The sequence below is a fragment of the Triturus cristatus genome, chromosome 11, assembly GCF_964204655.1.
Source record: "Triturus cristatus chromosome 11, aTriCri1.1, whole genome shotgun sequence".
Taxonomy (NCBI): Eukaryota; Metazoa; Chordata; class Amphibia; order Caudata; family Salamandridae; genus Triturus; species Triturus cristatus.
This window is the reverse complement of record NC_140594.1, coordinates 1,032,680,153-1,032,700,923: the sequence shown is the minus strand read 5'-3', so window position 1 is coordinate 1,032,700,923 and position 20,771 is coordinate 1,032,680,153. Positions and strand designations below refer to the sequence as shown.

General features: G+C 46.1%; 1 protein-coding gene across 1 annotated transcript in view; it reads right to left on the bottom strand.

The window, feature by feature from the left end:
• LOC146785863 (uncharacterized) overlaps positions 1-19,606 on the bottom strand; it is a 175,148-nt gene extending 155,542 nt beyond the window's left edge. The window contains exons 1-2 of the mRNA XM_085633117.1: positions 19,601-19,606; positions 10,388-10,810 (exon numbers count right to left, since the gene is read on the bottom strand). Of these exons, the coding sequence (XP_085489243.1) occupies positions 10,388-10,810; positions 19,601-19,606 (429 nt within the window). The remainder of the gene's footprint in view (positions 1-10,387; positions 10,811-19,600) is intronic.
• Positions 19,607-20,771: the final 1,165 nt, after the last annotated feature.

Below are 20,771 nucleotides of genomic sequence, written 5' to 3'. Positions count from 1 at the left end.
AAATCCAACACCTTCTACCCACTGCTGCACACCTTTTGCATTGCAACAACATGAGATGTAATGGCATGCGTTGTAATAGTTTTGTTGTAAAGGCTGTCTCCTCCCAGTATCTGTCTGAGCGCAGAACCATGGCGCTCAGACCAATCCCAGCACGGCTCACATGCTGGGAATAGTATTTCCAGCATTAGAGCAGCACTGAGATTTGGCAGCTGGGAGCCTGCACAGTGTGCAAGAGTTCCTGAAAGGAGGCGAGGATCGGGAGGAAGGCGGCAGCAGCAGGTAAGTGCTATTTAATGTATTTATAATTGGGGGGTTTGTATTATCCCTCCCCCACCCCACAACTTTACAATATGAGCGGTCGCTACTGTAAAGGGGAGAGCATTAGACTGTGTCTTCTGGTTGAAGTCCTTCAACAGAGGTATCTCCTCCCTTGCATAGCTTAAAATCCAGTAACCGCGTTATATTTAAAAAATGTCAGCACTGGATTGGCCCTTCCATACTTTGTTAAATCAGCCCTTTCCTGCAGCCTAAAGGCGTTTCATTTTACCAACAAGGCGTTACGATGTTCCCTGTGATCACAAATACAATAATTGTGAAAATGACAATAGTGGCTTTGATTGTGTCTCTCAGGCCTTTCTAAAATGGTGTTGCATGGGAGATGTCACCACGTCAATGTGCTGTGCAAACCAGTAAACAGAAGGCTGACTTGGCTATTATATATAGTTTTCCTTCACATATCTCGACTCGAAAGAATGAAAGTCGGATGCAGCCCTGCCAGGGTCCTGTAAGTCACAAACCAATTTCTCAAGCATGTGCATGAAAACACCTTCCATTTGGTGTCCCTAATAACCATAGCACTGGCATGTTCATACACAGGTCACTAGTGTGTGTACATTTGTTTGCCCCTGCTTACTGGTACCCACCCTCACTCGCTGTGCTATTAATTGCTTTTTAGGTCTCGCCTTGGCAGCGCATGCGCTGTCTCAGCGAGCCATAAAGTAATCTCTATGTTGGTTGAAACTTAGTGTAATTTGTCATGCCGCTTGCCATTGGTTTAACTGTGGCATTGCTGTTGTAAGCTTGCTTTCTGTTGGCTGTTGATAGCATACCGAACTTCCGTGTAGTCCGGAAGCAGCAGCGCCTAACTATAGTTTTCGTCCGCAGCAACTCTCTGCAGGGCGCACGGGGAACTTTCTTTTTAAGGCACCATGTGGCTTGTAAGGTGGGCGCACTCTTCAGCATGGCCCGCCTAACAAGCCACATGGTGTGCGGGCGCGCGCTCCAGCAGTGCGTGGAGATCAATCTACTTTCCTTTGGCTTCCCCCGCCCCCTACTTAGCGCGAGGAGAATCTCGCGCCACAGCTTATTCTTTTTATTTAACCAAACTATTGCTACGTACTGCTCACGGACAGCCGCAGCTACCCTGCCCTCCCCCTACGGAGGCTGGCACTGCGCGCTGACATCGCAATGATTGGCAGCTCTGCCCAAGCTGGTTCCGAGGAGGCGGCGGGAGTGGTTCCTCGCCACAGCTCGAGGAGCAGCAGCTCTGCTGAGTCGTTGTGTGCGGCCACCTTCCCTCCTTCGCTGGGCTCTGCCTCCGTCCCGTTTCACGACTTGAATAATCTATCCCTGGACACCATGATCAGTTCCAGGTTGATGTATGCTGCCTGCACTCGGAAGTACTTTGCGCATGCGCGCTCTGCTTTCTTCCTTTCGGTCGTAATTGAGTCGCAATGGCGCCTGTGGTCAGTATCTGGTTGCTCTCTTTTGTTTGGATGTTAAGTGGTTTTCATTTCTTGGGTGACAGGCTCTTCCCACTCTGCTTCTTGGGTTCTAGACTGTAGTCGACTTTGAGAGTTTGGGGCGGCGGTCTGGGACTCTGTTTTGGAGAGACTGAGGGCACGCTGCGCTGCTGCCAGGCGGCCTGTAGCAGATTTGTTTACCACGAGCTCTCAATACCGTGCAAGCTGAGTACCCTCGGGGATTGGCGAGAACAGAACCTGTGTGGCGTGTGCACGATTGGCCTTGTGAGGGCCTTGCTTTTAATACTCTAAATGCATGTGACTATCTCCCTGCATGTCGGCGGCATGTGTCGATGCAAAGAGAGTGATTCTACTTGATAGTTTTGTGCTGTGTGAAATGAGTTAAGCCATAGGGTGAGGTTTCCTCCTAGAGGAAGTTTACACCCCCACTGTTTAACCGTATGTTAGGTAGCATGCCGCCCAGGTTATTCAGTTATCACATGACCCTGTATGTAAACGCTCGCAGTTAAATGTACATGTGCATATGTGTCTCGCTGGGTTGTGTGTTTTAACCGCATCATTTTCTCGGAGTTACATTGTCCTTTTCGTCACATTTAAAATGGTGCTTTTCAAACCCCCTTAACAGCATTGATAATTATTTTAAACAGAAGACAATTTTGGGGGGTAAAATAGACCACAATTACCTGAATTTAGGTAAAATGACACCTAAAGTGCCACGTTTTCTCGGAGTTACATTGTCCTTTTCGTCACATTTAAAATGGTGCTTTTCAAACCCCCTTTACAGCATTTATAATTATTTTAAACAGAAGACTATTTTGGGGGGTAAAATAGACCACAATTACCTGAATTTAGTTAAAATGACACCTAAAGTGCAACGTTTTCAAGATTAACATCTCTGGTCATGAATTATTGTGTTTTAGGATTCTTGTTTTCAAAATGATGCCTCACCATAAGAGCACAATTACGCCAAAGCGGACAACTGTCTCTGCCAGGCGCAGCAGTAGCACTTTTAGCAAGTAACGGCTATTTATTTATTTTATTGTTGGTGGGTTTTTTTTGTTGCTACTACTGCTCAAGCACCCAGGACTTGAATACTGTAATAATGACAAAAGCAAACCTGCTACCACTTCAAGGGCGACTAGATTTAAAAAAAAATAAAAAATAGAGACTTTCCACAAAACTAGAAATAGGACTACCATTTGCATTCATGGCCGGAGATGGAAATGATTAATTAACAGTGCAATAAACACAGAAAATACAGGCAATGAGGCATAAGGGGTTGTCATATGCTCACAGCATCATCTGTGCTAATTAGTTTTCTGTTAAGGGCAGCTAACCAATTAAGTAGCGGAACACATGGAAACTTGCCTCCTGTGTTTAGTCGCCAGAAAACCGAACGTGTTAATTGTTGTGAAATCTGCCAGGACATATGGTGAAACAAGCATTTGCAATGCAATAGGTCTCGCATTTACGCGAGTTTAAGCTATTGGCATTGTAAATGACAATGCCTTTTATTTATATTTTAAAAACAAAAATAAAAGGCATTGTTATTTACAATGCCAATAGCTCAAACTTGCGTAAATGCGAGACCTATTGCATTGCAAATGCTTTTTATGCTATGGCAGTGAAAGTAGCTGTCAAGGCGTGTGTCGATCGAGGGTGCGCTTACGCAGCCTCATTGGCTTCCAGTGAGAGATTGGGATCCTCATTTAAAGCCCTGTGATAATGCTACAGAGCCCTGAATAACAAATGCCTACAGTACTTTCAAACATTCCTCAGACCTTGTGCACCGCGGAGGAACCTTAGATCGCCTGGGGAGATGGCGGCAATCGTCGCCAGAGTCAAGAAAGTGCGTATGGGCGGAGCTCGTTTGGCTACCTGGCCAGAAACTGTGGAATGCTCTGCCCCTAGCAGTTCGTCAGGACCAGTCGGAAGACGTTTTCAGGAAAACAAACTTAAAACCGGTTTTATTTAGCTCAGCGTGTGTGTGTGTGTGTGGGGGGGGTAATAACTGCATGGAAGCCTGTGAATAACTGTACCTAACACTGGCACAGCACAAATAAGGTAGCTATGCGCTTTAGAAATCACATTACTATTATTAATACATCTGACCCAATATGACGTTATTTAGAGAAGCTGTACTAATAAACACTGGCATTCACACATTTATTACTACTGTACAAAGCTCCAAATTTGAGTATATTACCAAAATACAGCGAAGCCGAGAATAGGAAAAACACTGTTTAGTGCCACATAGTTTGTATGTAACAATTACTTTATTTAAGGAAACAAGTCCATTAGCCACAAGGCCTCCTCCATGTGATTTTACCTTACTGCAAGCATTTAAACTCTTCTATCCTGGTTTTGGTTAAGTTGTTTTTGGTTAAAAAAGTTCATGTGAAATAATATTATGGCGTAAACCAAATATGCAGATGTGCGCAGTATAATATGCTAATTATTAGCACTGCTGAGGCAGGTTAGGTACATCATGACCCACTCAAGTCTTCGCCTCTTGCGATTCACGTACCAGCCTCAGACTCTGGTGTAACGAAAATTGGGGGGAAGGGGGGGGGAGCTCTTGCTAAGTACATTAAGGGGCTCCACTCCAGACTCACTTAGGAGCTCCCAGGCCACGTTACAGTGCAGAGCCCCCCCCCCCCCCCCCGGCACTGCAGGGACCTTTGTTACAACACTGCTCAGGCTCAACTATGGTAATAAATATAATATTACACTCTGCACATTTGCAAGCATATTATTCCCTGGTAAGATGGGCACCACACAAGAACAGTGGGCCCGATGAGTAAACCAGAGGGCTCCGGCTAACAGGGAGAGCGGGAGGGGGAATCGGAATCCCTCAGAAGCTGAGAGAAACAGTAAGAGCAAAATAATTGGAAAAATACAGACTGGAACAAAGCCCGAGCAAAACTCGCCCATGAAAATATGAATAATTAGGAAAGTTCTTATAATAGTGGAAGTCCGCATTCTGTACATCGCAAGGGTTTGATAAGGCCCTATATAATTTAATATTTATTATTGAGAAAGTGGTTCGGATTCATGTTTTTATGGACTGTGGACAGTGCTGTCACGGGCCAACGTCCCAATCACCGTATGTACGGGATGGAAGTCAACCAGTTACAAGTTAGGCGGCTTCCCATTTCAAAACCACCTGCAGTAGCAGTTTCCCCCTGCGCAGGCTTGTGCTCCAGGTGCTCTCCTATCCCTACTTTAGCCTTCAACGGAGGCATCTCCTCTCTTTCATAGCTTAAAATCCAATAACAACGTTATATTACCAAAATGTCAGCACTGGATTGGCCCTTCCATATTTTGTTCAATCACCCCTTTCCTGCAGCCTAAAGGTGTTTCATTTTACTGACCAGGAGTTAGGATGCTCCCAATGGACCTGCTTTTAGGGGGGGCCCTGAAAGCAAGTCCACTGTATATGGCTCACGTGGGAAATGCTGCTTTTATCACCATCATTCAGTATAGCCAGAATGGTGACAAAGTATCTTGGTACTTATGCCTACTAACCCTCCTGGGGTATAGGCCATCAACCAGGACTCTCCAGCCATCTCTGTCCTGGGCTTTCTTTCAATCTGGCTCCAGGTGTTACTCATCACCTTGTAGTCAGCTTCAAGGACGTGGCACCAGGTGTTTCTCGGCCTTGCTCTTTTCCCTCGAGGGGTCCAGTTCGGGGCATGCCCGGTGGCGTTTGATGCGGGTTTGAAAAGGGTGTGACCCATACAGCCTCCGTATCTTTTCATGATTTCTTCATGAGCGGGGATTTGGGAAATCTGCTGCTTGATGTCGGTGACACTTGCTACATTTTTAATTCTTTAATAAGTCTTGTTACATATGAATAATTGTTCAATGCTGCAATATATTTGATGATCCAAAGAACAAAAATCTTTTTTGATTTGTAACTGTGCCGGCCATCTATTTGCCTATTTTTAGATTACTTTGTGCCCTCGTCGGATGTGTCAGTAATACTGACATTCTTCAGCCCTGACAAGTGCCACACAACACGGGCTAGAAGCACGTATTATGGTCAGTTCCACTGCAAGCATCGGAGACTGTCATGCTATTAACTTGAGAAGAGTGTTCAGTCAGTGTGCTTGTGCCGGAGCAGAGGCCTGATCTGGATTATTAGTCCTCAAATCAATGACAGGAGTGCTGCCTAGGCCGTCCAAGAGTCAGTGTCACATGGCTCACGCTGGATGAGTTGCGGGCCCTCATTGGCCAGCAGTTCGTTTACTCGTGTGTACTGATATGCATGCCTGGGACCTCATAATACAGTCAGCTTGTTTGAGGGGAAGGGCTGTCTCCCTTGGACAGAGCCCGAGCAGGCTACCAACAAAATCATTTTAAGCAACAGCAGCACACACTAAATGTAAGACTTAAAAACAAAAATAGCTGCACAACGACTGACTCTTGGTCCATGGCCCAGGTTTATTAACCTCTTTAGTGCGGGTGGCCGACACCCGCACTCCCTCCCTAGTGCATCTGTCGGCCAGTGGCCAACACCGAGGAGGGTTACAAAGGAATTTCCTGTGCAAGCACTGTAAGATCTTTTTTTTTTAAATAGGGGTATGAATCGCTTATGCGTCAGCCCTCGCAGCCCCCCCGCCCAACTTTGACATCAGCACACTGACATCAGATTCTCACCAGTGGGGAAGAAGACAAGTTAGTTCTTTCTCCACAATGCGGTGGGGTTGTGGAGGGGTCACAATACCTCCCCAGGCTGCATGAAGGCATAAATGGACAACCACTTCCCAACAATGCCTTCCTGACATGTTTTCCTGGCTGTGGATTACGGCGTGACTGCGAACTACAGCCAGGAAAACCACTAGGCTACCAGAGACTGTACTCCGGGGATCAGCCCTTATGGTAACATGTTGATCCTTGCCACCCCCGGAACATTTGTTTGACAATTTAGTGGGGGGAAAAATGTTATAATACCCCGATCTTGCCTCGTAAATTAGCCAATTTTGTTGCATAATTTGGTGCTCGTTCTCCACATAATTCCAGTGACCCTGGTGATAGTAATGTGAGTTTTAACAAGGAGCATTCCTGCACACAAAGTTGCAGGGGCGACTGCGCGAATCTGCGTTTTTTGACAAAGATTTCTGGTTTGTGGAAATTTCTTTTATACTGGTAAAGGTTCAGCAGGTCCCCCAACAATCAAGTTTTGCATAAGCCATGACGAAAGTATGCTGTTGTATTCGGTTTGTCACAAGGTGAAGTAATAAATACTGTGTCTTTTGTTTAGTGTCATTGGAGAACTCGCAGATTTCAGGAAAACAGAAAAGATCATTGTGTTTGTTTACTGTTGCACACATGTCACACGCACACACCCACCGACTGATTTAGAACAATACTTCTGCCTTCTACGTAGGACAGTGTTTTAAAAAGCCTGATTTAGCCAATAGGAGGGATGGCGTCTCGGTGGATTACTGCTGCCCAGGCCTTAACTCTGGTTATGCAGAACAGCTCTGAGGCAGGGACAGCACATACTAGGACAGCCTCTCAGGGAGAAGTAAATGGAGCAGAATCTGGAGGTGATTTTTCAGTTGGCGTTCCATCCGACGACTCCTCTTCCAGCAATGCAGAGGGAAGTTATGGTGGCAGTTGTGCTGCTCCTTCACAAGTACAAACTCTGCAGCGGAGTGACCGTAGCAGGTTAGACCAACCCAGACTGAGGGCAGCTCGGCTCCTCCCACTAGAGCTATGTCCGCCTCCAAATCCACCAATCAGGAATGCACAAATCGAGGCAGTGGAGGGGCAGACAGTTGGTTATTTCAAGATGTCTTCGACAAGAACGAAGAGCGGGCTCCTGGAGAAACTAATGTGCTATAGGGGCACAGCATGGGGGTGGGGGTGAGGGGAAGTGAAGTCCTTTCGGCTACTCTCGAGACAGTGTGTTCCAAAACACGGCGGTCAACTGTGCACCATATACGCATGTCCCCGACCCTCACACACTTCATGCAGCTGCCCTGCAGGTCCTAATGCTCGCTGTTCAGAAGCTCACAATCAGGAGAGACCGTTTACCAAAAACACTGGGGAGTCAGCGTGCCGCTTCTTTTAATCGAGGAGCTATACAAAGGAGGTGATATTCTCCCGCATTAAGTTTAGGGGCATTTTGAGTTAAATGCTGTTCTTTTATTGGTGATATACAGCGCATAGTGAAGTCACATTATACTTCAACACATACGGGCATGATTCCTGCATACTCTAAGCAACAACAAAAAACACACACACACCACACAAAACAAACACATACATGAAAGCTGGCTTAAATAACAATATATCTGTCCGCCCACAATACCCCCCGCATAACCACTCCATAACTGCATGAGCAACTGAATGACTGCCTGTATTACAGATTGCATAAACTCCCCAGGACATCATGCAAAACTTATTACTTAACAATTTCAAGGAACTTTCCAGAACATATAGCATGGCAAATTGCATGGCAGGCTGCTTGCTAATTGTGTGACAACCTTAAGATATAGAAAATTACAAATTAGGGTCGAACTGCGGTCTCTCATATTGTAAAAATGGCATGGAGGGGCATGCTAGCATCACCCACATAGGGCATCAGAGCCTTATGGGGTGGAACGTGTGATCTAAATGCAACTACAACACAATAGAACCTTTCCACTTATAAACAGCTCAAGGCTCACACGCATCAAAGCGCTCCAAATATCGCTGACAGTCAAAGGCATCTACAGCTCAACATAGCTGTGTATTCAGCACCATCCTAAAGGGAGTACGTTCCTCAGTAATACACAGCTGGCCTGGCTGATAAACAGTTGTTCTTCAGTTTACAGTGGGAAGAGTCCTTCTTCCAGAGCTAATGTGATTAATAATAGGTGGAACCAGCGTCTGCACGGCTGCTAGAGGTTTATAGACATCTGTAAGTGTTCAGAGGCACCTCCACAAGTTGCCTTGCTGGTGAAGGTCAGCGCTTTGAACATCATCCTTAACATGCACCGGTGGCATGTGCATAGCGCTATAGGCAGAGCTAATATGGCCATGGCGAGTGTTACTGGTGATTGCGCTAACCACTGAATTCAGAACGGCTTGGTGTTGTGTGATATTCTTTTTTGTGGTATCACAAACACGAAGGTAACACAATCCACACAAATACACTCCACACCATGCCACATAATTTCAATCAGCATAATTTCACTCAACACCACACAATTCAACGCTACACATTTCCATTCCACATCACATAGTTTGACAACAAACTATATAATTCAACAACACAGTTGCACAACACACCACATACATCCAATCCACACCACAGAATTCCATATCATGACACAAAATTCACAAGCACACCACATAATTGAACTCAACTACATACCACTCCACAACACAAAATACCATTCCACATAATTACAGTCCATGAATCACAATCCCACTCCACATAATTCCAGTACACTTAGTATCACATAATTACTATGCACAAAATTCCAATGCACACCATGCCACATAATTCCACTCCACACAACTAACAATTCCAGTCCAACCTACCCAATTCCACTCCACGCCACATACATCAAATGCACTCCAAACCAAAACACATGAGTAAAAGACATTGTCATTTACAACGCCAATAGCTCCAACTCTCACAAATGCGAGACCTGTTGCATTGCAAATGCTCGTTTCTGATTCATTCTGGTATTTGTATTTTTTTTAATGTCATTAAAAACACACATATGAGTACCCAAATTCATGTCCAAAATTTACTGAGTATTCACGTTCAATTGCTACTGATAGATTGCCACTCAGTGTCACTCTTTAAGTAAGCAAATGTCACACGTAAGAACACCGCACAAACAGAAATGTCACACACAAGCATGCACAACAATTGCAGTTGTGCTTCTTTCCTAGATTTGTGATCAGCATCAGATGCTTTGTGTGGAATGTTTACAGTCTCTGTCCAGAATGCACCCCCGTCATAGGTCATCACCCTATTCTTCATAAACGCAGCTCTTCAAAGCTGTGAAAGTGCAAGGTTTTTATCCAGAAGAAGATATATCTTAAAAATGTAAAGACTAAATTAAAAATAACACACACACACACCACGAATGATGCACAGTGACTGAGACATGTACTTGTAAATGGAGACCAGACGTGTCTCGGTAATTAAGCGAGTCTTTAGTTGCTGAAATCTAAACCAATCTACTTAACAAGTACACTAAATCGCCCCAACAAAAATGAGTTATCCAAAATGTCACAGACTCTACGAATATATTATACATAATTTTAAAAAACACACGGGGATGAAAAAAATATGCGTAGAAGGTTCACATCTTGCTTCCATGGTGACAGAGGAGTAGACATTTAAACACAAAAGGATCGTACGGTATACATTTTAGTGCAAATCGTGGTCGTGGCGAACGCAATGCAAAGCACACTTACACATGCAATACGTTACAATTCACAACTCGGTAACACCACAAAAAAAAAACGGAGGCATGAAGGAAGTAAGTAACAAAACGGGAGCTCGTTGCTATAGATATTTAGGGCGATGTGCAAACAGCTGCCAGTGAGCGAAACGAAACACAAGCAAATGGAAGCATATGCAAAGAACACACCGAGCGCGCGCTCCTTACCGGGGGTGGCGTCGGTGGCTTGAGCCCCGCGCGCCGGGTCACGCGTGAAGATGATGAAGGGATGCGCAGCACTGAGAGGCATTCTACCCGGCCGCCTCTTCTGTACCAACCACATAAATCAATCCCAACATGCAATTTATGAGAACACGCCCCTTCCCGGGCAAGGTGACTCCTTTGTCTTGTAATAAGTAGAACCCAACGGGAGTGACTGGCTCTGAAACTGCGTGTGGGGGGGAAGCTTTTATTTCCTGAAGCCTTTCTTAGCACATCCACCGTTGTTGTGCCTGCCCTCACCAAGGAACCTGTTAGTTGTTCATTAATCCTGGCGCCCCTTCTTGCTTTTTCCGTGTACTTCCTTTCAGACAGATTTACATGGCTGGCAAGCTCAAAGTAATTAAAACAAGGTCTGACGTGAAAGCAGAGCTATGGGGGAATGTATTATTACAAATTTCTTTAAAAAGGGGAATATATTGCGTTTTGACTAAATCCAAAGAAGTATTGCCCTCTTGTCGCATGACATAATCTGTTTGACAGGCCTTAAGTGCGTCGGGTCTGAGACCCGGTGGTTATTAACAAGCATTGGCATAGCCAATAGGTCTCGCCTTTGGGACTTTATAAGTGTTTAGCCATGCAACAGTTGATGTTGTTGCACCAAGGATATTATGCTGCATAACTAAATACTTATAAGGTCTCAAAAGCGAGACCTATTGGCTATGCCAATGCTTGTTATTTTTTAATACAGAGTGGCTAATGCCACTTCGGAAATCTTAACAAACAAAAACAAGCACAAATTATAAAATTCTAAAGAGCGTGTAATGCGTGCATTATATATGCATTTTTTAAAAGATAAAGAGAAGGTTGAATCTCAATCTTCCTCGGACAGTTCCTTAATATGCAGAAAATCTATTTTGGGATGTATGGGGTAATTCAGCCTAATCCCTGTCATAAATTATTTTGTTAAAAAAAGAGGAGTAAACAAGGCTTTGGCTATGAATGGAGGGGCACTGTTTCATGTAGACAACCCCTTGAACACAGTAAAGTCTGAACACTTTTGAAATCTGCAATATGCGGTGCGGTGTTCGCTAAATTAACCTGGCAAATTATCGTTTAGAATTTGTAACCTGTTCTATTAGTAATCTAATCCTACACCCTGAAGTATGCGAGATTCCTAATTTTAAGAGTCACGGTGGGAGACTAGATGGATCAGCTTTCAATATGTCGCGTCTTCCTGCCCAGCAGTATAAAAGAAATTAACAGACCTAATTACATACAGTTAGTGTGGACAAGATGACTTTATTTACAGTTTGAATATGAAGCTGCCCAAAAGCGCTATCCTATTTATGTAACACTAGAGGGCGCTGTCTTCTAACTTTACTGTTGCTGTAAAGCGAATGCAAGATGGAATTCAAAGTGCTATAATGGAAAGGTTGGTTATATGACACTAGTCCGTGCCGAATTGCACCTTCTGCAGAGCGTCCACTCCCGAATATCAGACACACGGTAAAAACAAAGATACCTTTATGCATAAGATATGAGAGAAGTAGTGCATCATGGGAGCGCCTGCTAGCCGGCAAACCCCCTTTTAAATGGCCACAAACAATCGGTTCGAGGCGTAAGCATTTTATTGTATATTTTTTGTAATTGTGCTTACATCTGACGAGGCGTTGAATCGCTTTATGGGTATCTCACTACTTCGTATCCCGTACCTGCCAACTAAGTTAACAAGAAGCGCAAGCTAAAAAAAATGCAATTCCTTTCCGAGCACGAACCTGAACAAGCCAGTGCGCACAAGAGAGAGCACCAGGCCATATGTTTTGAATTATCACGCCCGTGTCTGGGCATGATAATTCAAAACATATGGCGCCTGTGCGGGTAACCGCAAGCAACAGGCCACACACGCATGAGCGAGCGTGTGGTGAGCTTTTTGAAGCCCCCTTACAATAAGTCTCCAGAGCAGTGCATGCGCGCTGCTAGGCGAGACCTAAAAACGGACATTCAGGCAGGTCGCTATCGGGTCCCATGTTCATATCCTTAATATTATTGGCATAAACACTGATCGATTTCCGAGCAATGAATGTAAAAAAAGTCAGGGTAACACGTCAGAAAATGAGTTACTGATTATGTTTAACACTCTGAGGAAATGCAAGATGAAATCATTTCCTGGATGTTGTGTTTAAGTAAGTTATTTCCAGGATGTGTTTCTGTATTTTGTTCCCGTAGCATGTTGCTCTTGTGTAATGCATACTTTTCACCTCCAAGTATTTAAAATGAGCGATCAAGAGTTGAAGCTAGAGGCAGAGCAAGTTTCTCACCTATAACCATACATGGTCATGCCATCCTTGGCCCCTCTGCAGAGCGCACGGATCAATGGCCACATATTGCAATTGAGATTCTGTGCAAATGTTTATGAAGGAGGTACACAGTTGTCAAAATAGTGACAATCCAAAAGAAAATGTTTGATTCGCTGTCTCACTATTTCAGAATTGAGAGATTTTCAATAGTATTTACAATTAGATCATTGGGAGGGAGGGGCAAGCAAGACTGAGACCGATTTTGTGTGTGAAAAAGGCCGCTTTATTGAAACAGGTGCACACTACAAATACAAACCTGGCAACTGCCTTACAAAACGAAACCTCACTATTCATCGAATAACTGACTCCTGATCGCCCCCTGCCCCTACGATCCCTTCAAACTTTCCTACACCCTGCCATTAACACAACAACAACATTACACTGTATTGCAGTTAAAATTAACGCCCTCCAATAAAAGCCCAACTCCCCTACCTGTCTTTCTGCAACTGTAACAATCAAAACGTCTAACCTGAACTTATACTACCTGCCTACCCTTTCCCTGCCCCTGCTCACAAACTTCCAACACTTAAGCAAAAACGTCTGCCAACCCTGGCCAACTTTTCAAAAACCCCGCCAGCACCTGTTCCAAGCGACAATATACACAAGCACACCTTGAGCACCTGTCCTCAACAAACCTAGCCCACAAAAACCGTAAAAACCCCAAGGAACCACCATTTCCTCACTATGCTACCCTACTTCCATCCACCAGGTCACCAAACCTAAAATAGTGGCTGGGAGCCCGCCTAAACAGAATTTATACTTTGGGCTGCAATTGAGCTATTTACTAAATAGCCTAAATATACAAAATGGCCGAGCCCAGCCCAGCACAGAACAGCCCCTTCTAATCTTCCCGGAGAATAGACTTCCCTTCGCTTGGCTGCACCCAAATCCCCCGTGGGAGGGAGGGGGCAAGCCAGACTGAGACCAATTTTGTGTGTGAAAAAGGCTATTTTATTGAAATAGGTGCACATTACAAATACAAACCTGGCAACTGCCTTACGAAACTAAACCTCACTATACATCGAATAACTGACTCCTGATCCCCCCTAGCCCCAACGATCCCTTCAAACCTTCCCCCACCCTGCCATTAACACAACAACAACACTACACAGTATTGCAGTTAAAATTAACGCCTTCCAAAAAAAACCAAATCCCCTACCTGTCTTTCTGCAACTGTAACAATCAAAATGTCTAACCTAAACTTATACTACCTGCCTACCATTTCCCTGCCCCTGCTCACAAACTTCCAACACTTAACCAAAAACGTCTGCCAACCCTGGCCAACTTTTCAAAAACCCCGCCAGCACCTGTTCTAAGCGACACAGCGGCGGCCGCTCCATTTGGGCGTCGGAGCGCCGGCCCACTGCTTTCTCGCAGTGCGAGAAGCAGAAAATAAAATGGTATTTGAAATACTATTTTATGTTCTGCTTCTCGCACTGCGAGAAAGCAGGAGTCAGGGGTATGCCTGGTTGGGGGCGGGTGGGAGGGATTGCCTGGTTGGGGGCGGGCATGTGGGCGGGTCAGGGGAGTGGCTTGCGCCACTCTGAGTGCCCTAACTGCTTGGTCGGCCCTGGGGCCGACCAAAGCAGTCATGCTCAATGTACAATTTGGCGTCCCTACTGGTGCCCGGCTGGGCCCCGTCCGGGACTCGTTGCCAATCACAACGTTGTGATTGGCTTAGGGGGTTAGGAGGGAGGATGCATGCTCCCTTCCAGTTCCCGAAAACCCAAGCGGAACCGTCACCCGGCCAGGAACGGAGGTTGCGCCGGACAAGTAAGGTAAGTTTTTAATATATTTTTTCCAAACCCCACCTTGCAGGATCCCCACCCCCGCGTGAACCCTCCCTCCTTCCCCCCGCGCAAACCCCCTCTCCCCCGAATTATGCGAGCCGAGGCTGGCGTAGTGTAGTGATGAATAGTGGAGGAAGCAGCAGTCTCGGCTTTAAAGAAAATTGGTTAATTTCTGCAACAGTCAATGATGTCATTTTCTGCTGCCGATCGCTGCGTCCGACTAACGGCCTTTACATTTTACACTCAGGCGGTGCGCAGACCCCAGGGATCTCCTACTGCGCTTCACGCATCGCTCGGCTCATGATGCTATTAAACTCCGATTATGGATCGGATACAGAGAGAGACAAGATGAGGCCTGGTTTTATTAGGAACCCAAGATGACTGCTGAGTCTTCGGTAATATTGCATGATTGATTGCTGAAAAACTGAAAACTCCGGAAAAAAAAAAATCCGGGCATGCTGCTGGCACTAGAGTCCCTGCACTGATGGTAGTGTCTCGAGCTGGCAGGATGGATGCTACACTCTCAGCATTGCTGCAGGCGGTAGAATCCCAGGGCCGCACTGGCTGCAGTGCTCCTGCTTCCCCCAGGCTCGGCTGAGAGCAGCGCCTCTGGCTGAAGTTACAGTCTTGGCTGCGAGTTCCCATAAAGGTCCTCTTCCCTCGTCATCACCCGCATTCCAGGCCATACAAAATCAGGCTTCTGCTGTTCCAGCACACGCACATTGCTTTTCCTGTTCCCCACTGCATCTCCGACCTCCCCCACATGCTCTCCACGTCATCTGCTCCCCTAAACTACACGACCACATACACATACGGTCTGTCACATTGTCCTTCCCTGCTCCCGGTCCCTACATTACAATGCCTGCTGCTCACTCGACAAACACCCCCACACACTTACCTGTTCTCCTGCAGAGCACTTTCAACCTGCCTGGAACACACGGCTAAGAATGCACAAATGGCCTTTGTTAGCTGTCAGAAAGGGACATGCGGCCTCACACATATCTGTGCTCTCACCTTCTGTGCTATAAGCCGAAGCTGCACAATAACACCTACATACTCCCCTGTTCCTTCACACTTCTCCGCTACCCACCCCCTGTAAACGAACACAGTTCCCGTTCCTCCTGTCTTCCAGGCACACACAACTGGCAGTTCCTGTGTACTACGCTGACTCCTGGTCATCTGTTTGGTCACATGCCCACCTTGCCAATAGCACAAATGTACACATTACATTTTTTTAATGAAATAATCCGCTTTTCATGAAGTTGTGTGCAACAGAGAAAATTGAAAAAACTTTTGCATTCATTCAAATTAGTGCTTACTTTTGTTAAATTCTCTGTAACACAGCTGCCAAAAAAATGTCACAAACTGGTACACTTGCGTTGTGCAGGTGCCTGGTGAAGTCCTGCCATGCTTCACACATCAAAGGCCGGTAAAGTGAGCAAATAAATCCCATCCGTACAGATTTTATGCCACCTCCAAGCACATGAACTCAGAATGGACGTCATTAAGGCTAATTATGTGTTGATTAATGCATGTGTGCAGTGTTTGTTTATGGCCTAACAAATGGCTTGCAGCCTATGTAAAGTGGTTTGATGAAAGCTCGGGCTTCCAAATGCAATTGTCCGGACAAACAAAATCACAGGGCCTGGTCAGAGACGTTTTAAGGCATGAACAAAGTGGGCTCAGCTCTGGCCCAGCACCCCAGAATTTCAGGGGCCTCCTTATAGAGCCAGCTCTTTTATGCATAGATTCTTGCCCTGGTGACATTGAATTCTTCTTAAACAAATTGATTTAAATACGTTTTCCTTTAGTTTATTTTGAATGTAGGTGATGTGTGAGAGTCTATCCTAGATATGTTGCAGAGATATGTTGTGTTTGTTTCATGTAACAACCATAAAAAAGTGTTCTTTTAAATCAAAGCAGGATCTCATGTATGAGAAATGGCAGGGCATCACAGAGATTATTTGCAGTAATGTTAGTAAGCATTATTGATGTCATAATTACACTTTCATAATTGCTTAATTAACCTTCTTGCTTTCTCAAATATGCTTGAAAATGCATAATTTACCCATTCTTTTCTCAGGGGGAGAATCCCACTCATCACTAACTTTTATGCCTCGGCACTTTCAAAAGTCACCAGCCGCCACTGAAGCGACAATATACACAAACACCCCTTGATCACCTGTCCTCAACAAACCTAGCCCACAAAAACCTTAAAAACCCCAAGGAACCACCCTTAGCTGAAACCCCAAACGTTTTTGGGAGGGAGGATGGGAAAAAATGTCCTCACTATGCTACCCTGCTTCCAGCCACCAGGTCACCAAACCTAAAATAGTGGCTGGGAGCCTGTCTAAACAGAATTTATACTTTGGGCTGAAATTGGGCTATTTACTAAATAGCTCAAATATACAAAATGGCCGATCCCGTCCCAGCCCAGCCCCTCCTAATCTGGCCGAGGAGCAGACCTCCCTTCGCTCGGCTGCCCCAAAAACCCCCTTAGGAGGGAGGGGGCAGGCCAGACTGAGACCAATTTTGTGTGTGAAAAAGGCAGCTTTATTGAAACAGGTGCACATTACAAATACAAACCTGGCAACTGCCTTGCAAAACGAAACCTCACCATATATTGAGTAATTGACTCCTGATCCCCTCCTGTCCCTACGATCCCTTCAAACCTTACCTCACCCTGCCATTAACACAACCACAACATTACACAGTATTGCAGTTAAAATTTATGCCCTCCAATAAAAGCCCAACTCCCCTACCTGTCTTTCTGCAACTGTAACGATCAAAAGGTCTACCCTAAACTTATACTACCTGCCTACCCTTTCCCTGCCCCTGCTCACAAACTTCCAACACTTAACCAAAAACGTCTGCCAACCCTGTCCAACTGTTAAAAAACCCAGCCACCCAAGGAAAAGGAAGGTCGGGGCCCCCGCCTACCCTTTTTCCTGCCACCCCTGCCTTTTAGGTGTTTTACTGTCCTGAGTGGCTTTGCTCATTAAGTGTCCTTGACAAAACTTCTCTAAACTCCAATAGGTATAGATCCATCCCTATTCTAGAAAGGTGTACACCATCGCCTCTAAATAACCACCACCCCCTTTTGTACCGCTTTGTTTGCCATAAGTTGGCAGGGTATGCTCAGACGTGAGTCCCTTGCTCACTTTGCCACTGGATTCAAGCAAGCCTGGCTGAAGACGGCTGAAATGCCAGAAACCGGTCCTAGGAAGCTTGTTTCCGGTCCAGGAAAGGCATGGCTTAGCAGTTCGGGCTGGACTGTTCCCATGAGGCACAGGGTCAGACTGATTTGCATATGGCCATGTCTGAACTGGGGTGGCAGAGTGGGCTAAAGAACGGTGATGGATCAAACCCAGATCTGTTGACTGGGTGTGAGTGTTTGATTGGTTCTGATGCTCCGCCCATCATCACCCCCTTTTGTACCGCTCTAAAAAAAAATCCAGCGTGTCAAAACAGATTTTTTTGTGCAAAATCCTGCCAAAACCCAGCTCCCTGCAAAAACGTGCCATTTCCGTATTATGTTTCCTACGTGCCCTGTCTACTGCTCCCAGGTTAAGAGCCCCACGCCACACCCTGCTGGGAATGAATTCCGTCCAGAACACAAAACATCCTGACCAATGTTGTTTGATCAACTCCAAATCCCTCTTCATATTCCTCATGAAAACTAAGCCCTTTTTCTCCCAGATGAATTACCAGAATGTCCGGGCACCTCCCGTCCGTCAATGAACTGTTAAGGACCGGGATAAGTTCCTTCCATAACATGCCCCCTTTTCCTTTCCATGTAACTTTAAAAAGCCTTTAATTGAAACCTAAATTCTATCCAAAATAACTCCTGCGGGCCTGGATCTGATCCCACTTCACGAAGGAATGGCCCACTGCCCAAATTGACATCTCCACGGAATGGCGGCAGGCCACTGAACCTGAAACGAGAAAAATTGCGTGAGCTCATGCGTTATAGACAACCGCGCCACTATCCTCAGTGCTGCTTTTGCAAATAGCGCTTGTAACAATCAGTTGACCACCTGCCCAGCCGCATGATGTCTCCTTGACCCCAACCCCTATTATTCGCTTCTGATGCTGCCCCAATACGGAAAGAGTGTGTCCCGAATTCTGTCCCATCAAAGCCCAGCTCTTTCAAGGCCTTCCTCAATATAGCCAACAGTTGAAAAGCAGTAACTTTGTTTCTATTAGCATTCTGAAATACCAACCCTATGCTCCTATTGGATACTGAGCGCCAACGAGCTTCTCAAAAACATGGACAAGTGAGCTGGGGAACAGATGCTTGTAAGGCCACCCATTTTCCTACGGCCCTCTGATCAGTCTTAGATTTTCTTACCCATATGTGTACCTCAGAGCCATGTGGTACTACCTCATTCCCAAAAATTCCATTGCCCTTTTTGTCCCCCAGCAATTCTGAAACTCTAAATGCGCCCAAAAAAACCACACCATCAATGTCGAAAACAAGCAAGTCTCATAACTATCTATGCAAATTCTTGTCAATATCTGTACCACCCCGCCCAACATCTGCCAAGACAATGCTTCCTTACTCATCTCACTTGACCTTGCTCCCTGGTCCATCCCTCTAGTATTCGTGTGCCCAGTTCACCTGCCGACGGGGAGTAGCCCCATAGTAGAATTGACAAAGAAAGTGGCAGGGCCTTTTGCGCAAACTTTTCTACTATTCCTCCACCGTCATATGAAAAAGGTCTCTATTTTGGTGCTCCAGGGGGGCGTGGCCAACCACCGAGCCAGGCGGACTAGAGTTAAAGAAGCTCCGCACTGAGCCCCGATACTGTGCCAATAATCCTGTAGATCTGGGACCATCTGGGCTTAACAAATAGCGCCTTGTACAGCGGAGACCCTGAGGCTCGCAGCGACTCTGGAAATTAGGGTCACGGTGCTGGTTTAAGAAGTGTACACGCCACTGCTCCTGTGAGCCGAGAGACAGTGGGATTGGAACGGGCAGGGCGCTGGGAGGTGCCCGATCAAGCGGCGCACTGTGAATTGAGCGAGGAGTGGTCGGAATAACCACAGAGCTGCTAACTGAACTGACCTACCCGCATTATCGGTGAGTGTAATACTAGGAGTGCTGAGTACAACAGAATTGGAGTTTTGGGCGAAGGCGAAGCTTGTGAGGGGCAAGATGGCGGAGGGCAGCGCTTGAGGTCAACGGACCTGAACCTGATTCTGGAGTGATGCTTCCACAGTGCAAAGGCCTCCTCCTTGTCCGAAGTACTAAAAAGTGTAACTGGAGCCGACTACCACAGTGAATCTAGCCGCGCACCGGCGAGCAACGAGAACACCCGACAGTGCTATTTCCTGCTGCATCATGGGGTTAAGCGTTTAAAACACAGACACGGAGAGACAGGCTGTGGGGGCATTCTATCAATGGAGCGCTTCTCTATTGCCTGGATGGAGGGTCATGTGTTCACACTGTGAGCGCCTGAATATTTCTGTGAATACGGCTGTGCTACGGAGGTCGATGTGTACAGAGCCAACGCGCTAGCGTATTGCGCAGTAACAGAGAAAGTACACCACGTCGGCTGTCTGGTATGCTGTTGAATGGCTGAGAAAAGTGAGCATAAGTGAGGTGAAGCGGACAAGGGCATATGACACGGAACCCTGAGATGGCGATATAAGGGACGACTGCCACAGCATTATTACCAAGGCACGACTCACTACGAGTGTTCATTCACAGACAAGGTGAGGCACCCGCTCACCGGCAGCAGAGGGGAACCTACAGAGCCTGGAAGTAGCGAGAATGGATTGGCTGATCTGAAAGCGGTGGGCTGCCCTGTTGTTCCCTGAGTGCCTGCTTACGTAGCAACAATGTGAGGAAGCCATATTGAACAGTAAGCATATGTAGAGACGTGGCAAGACCTCTACGCACACGAATACGGACCCTCTGGTGCCTCCCTGGCATGATAGCCTTGAGCATAACCACTGAAATATAAGTGCCTTGATAAGTGCACTCCTGTGAGGGTGGGTTTAGACTACTTGCGGATGAACTCATACATGATCCTCAGCAAGTAGCGTTTGGGTGGGTTTGTTCTTGTTTTGAGCCCAAGATACAGGAAGGGATTTTGTGCTGGGTCTCAGCTCCTCTTCATAATGGGTCGTACCAAAGCTAAGCAGCCCGACCCCCTGCCTTCGATAACACGAATTCTGCAACCCGTAGCAATTTGGCGCAAAGTCCTGAAACAGATGTAGTGCCGCCCACGGGGTCTG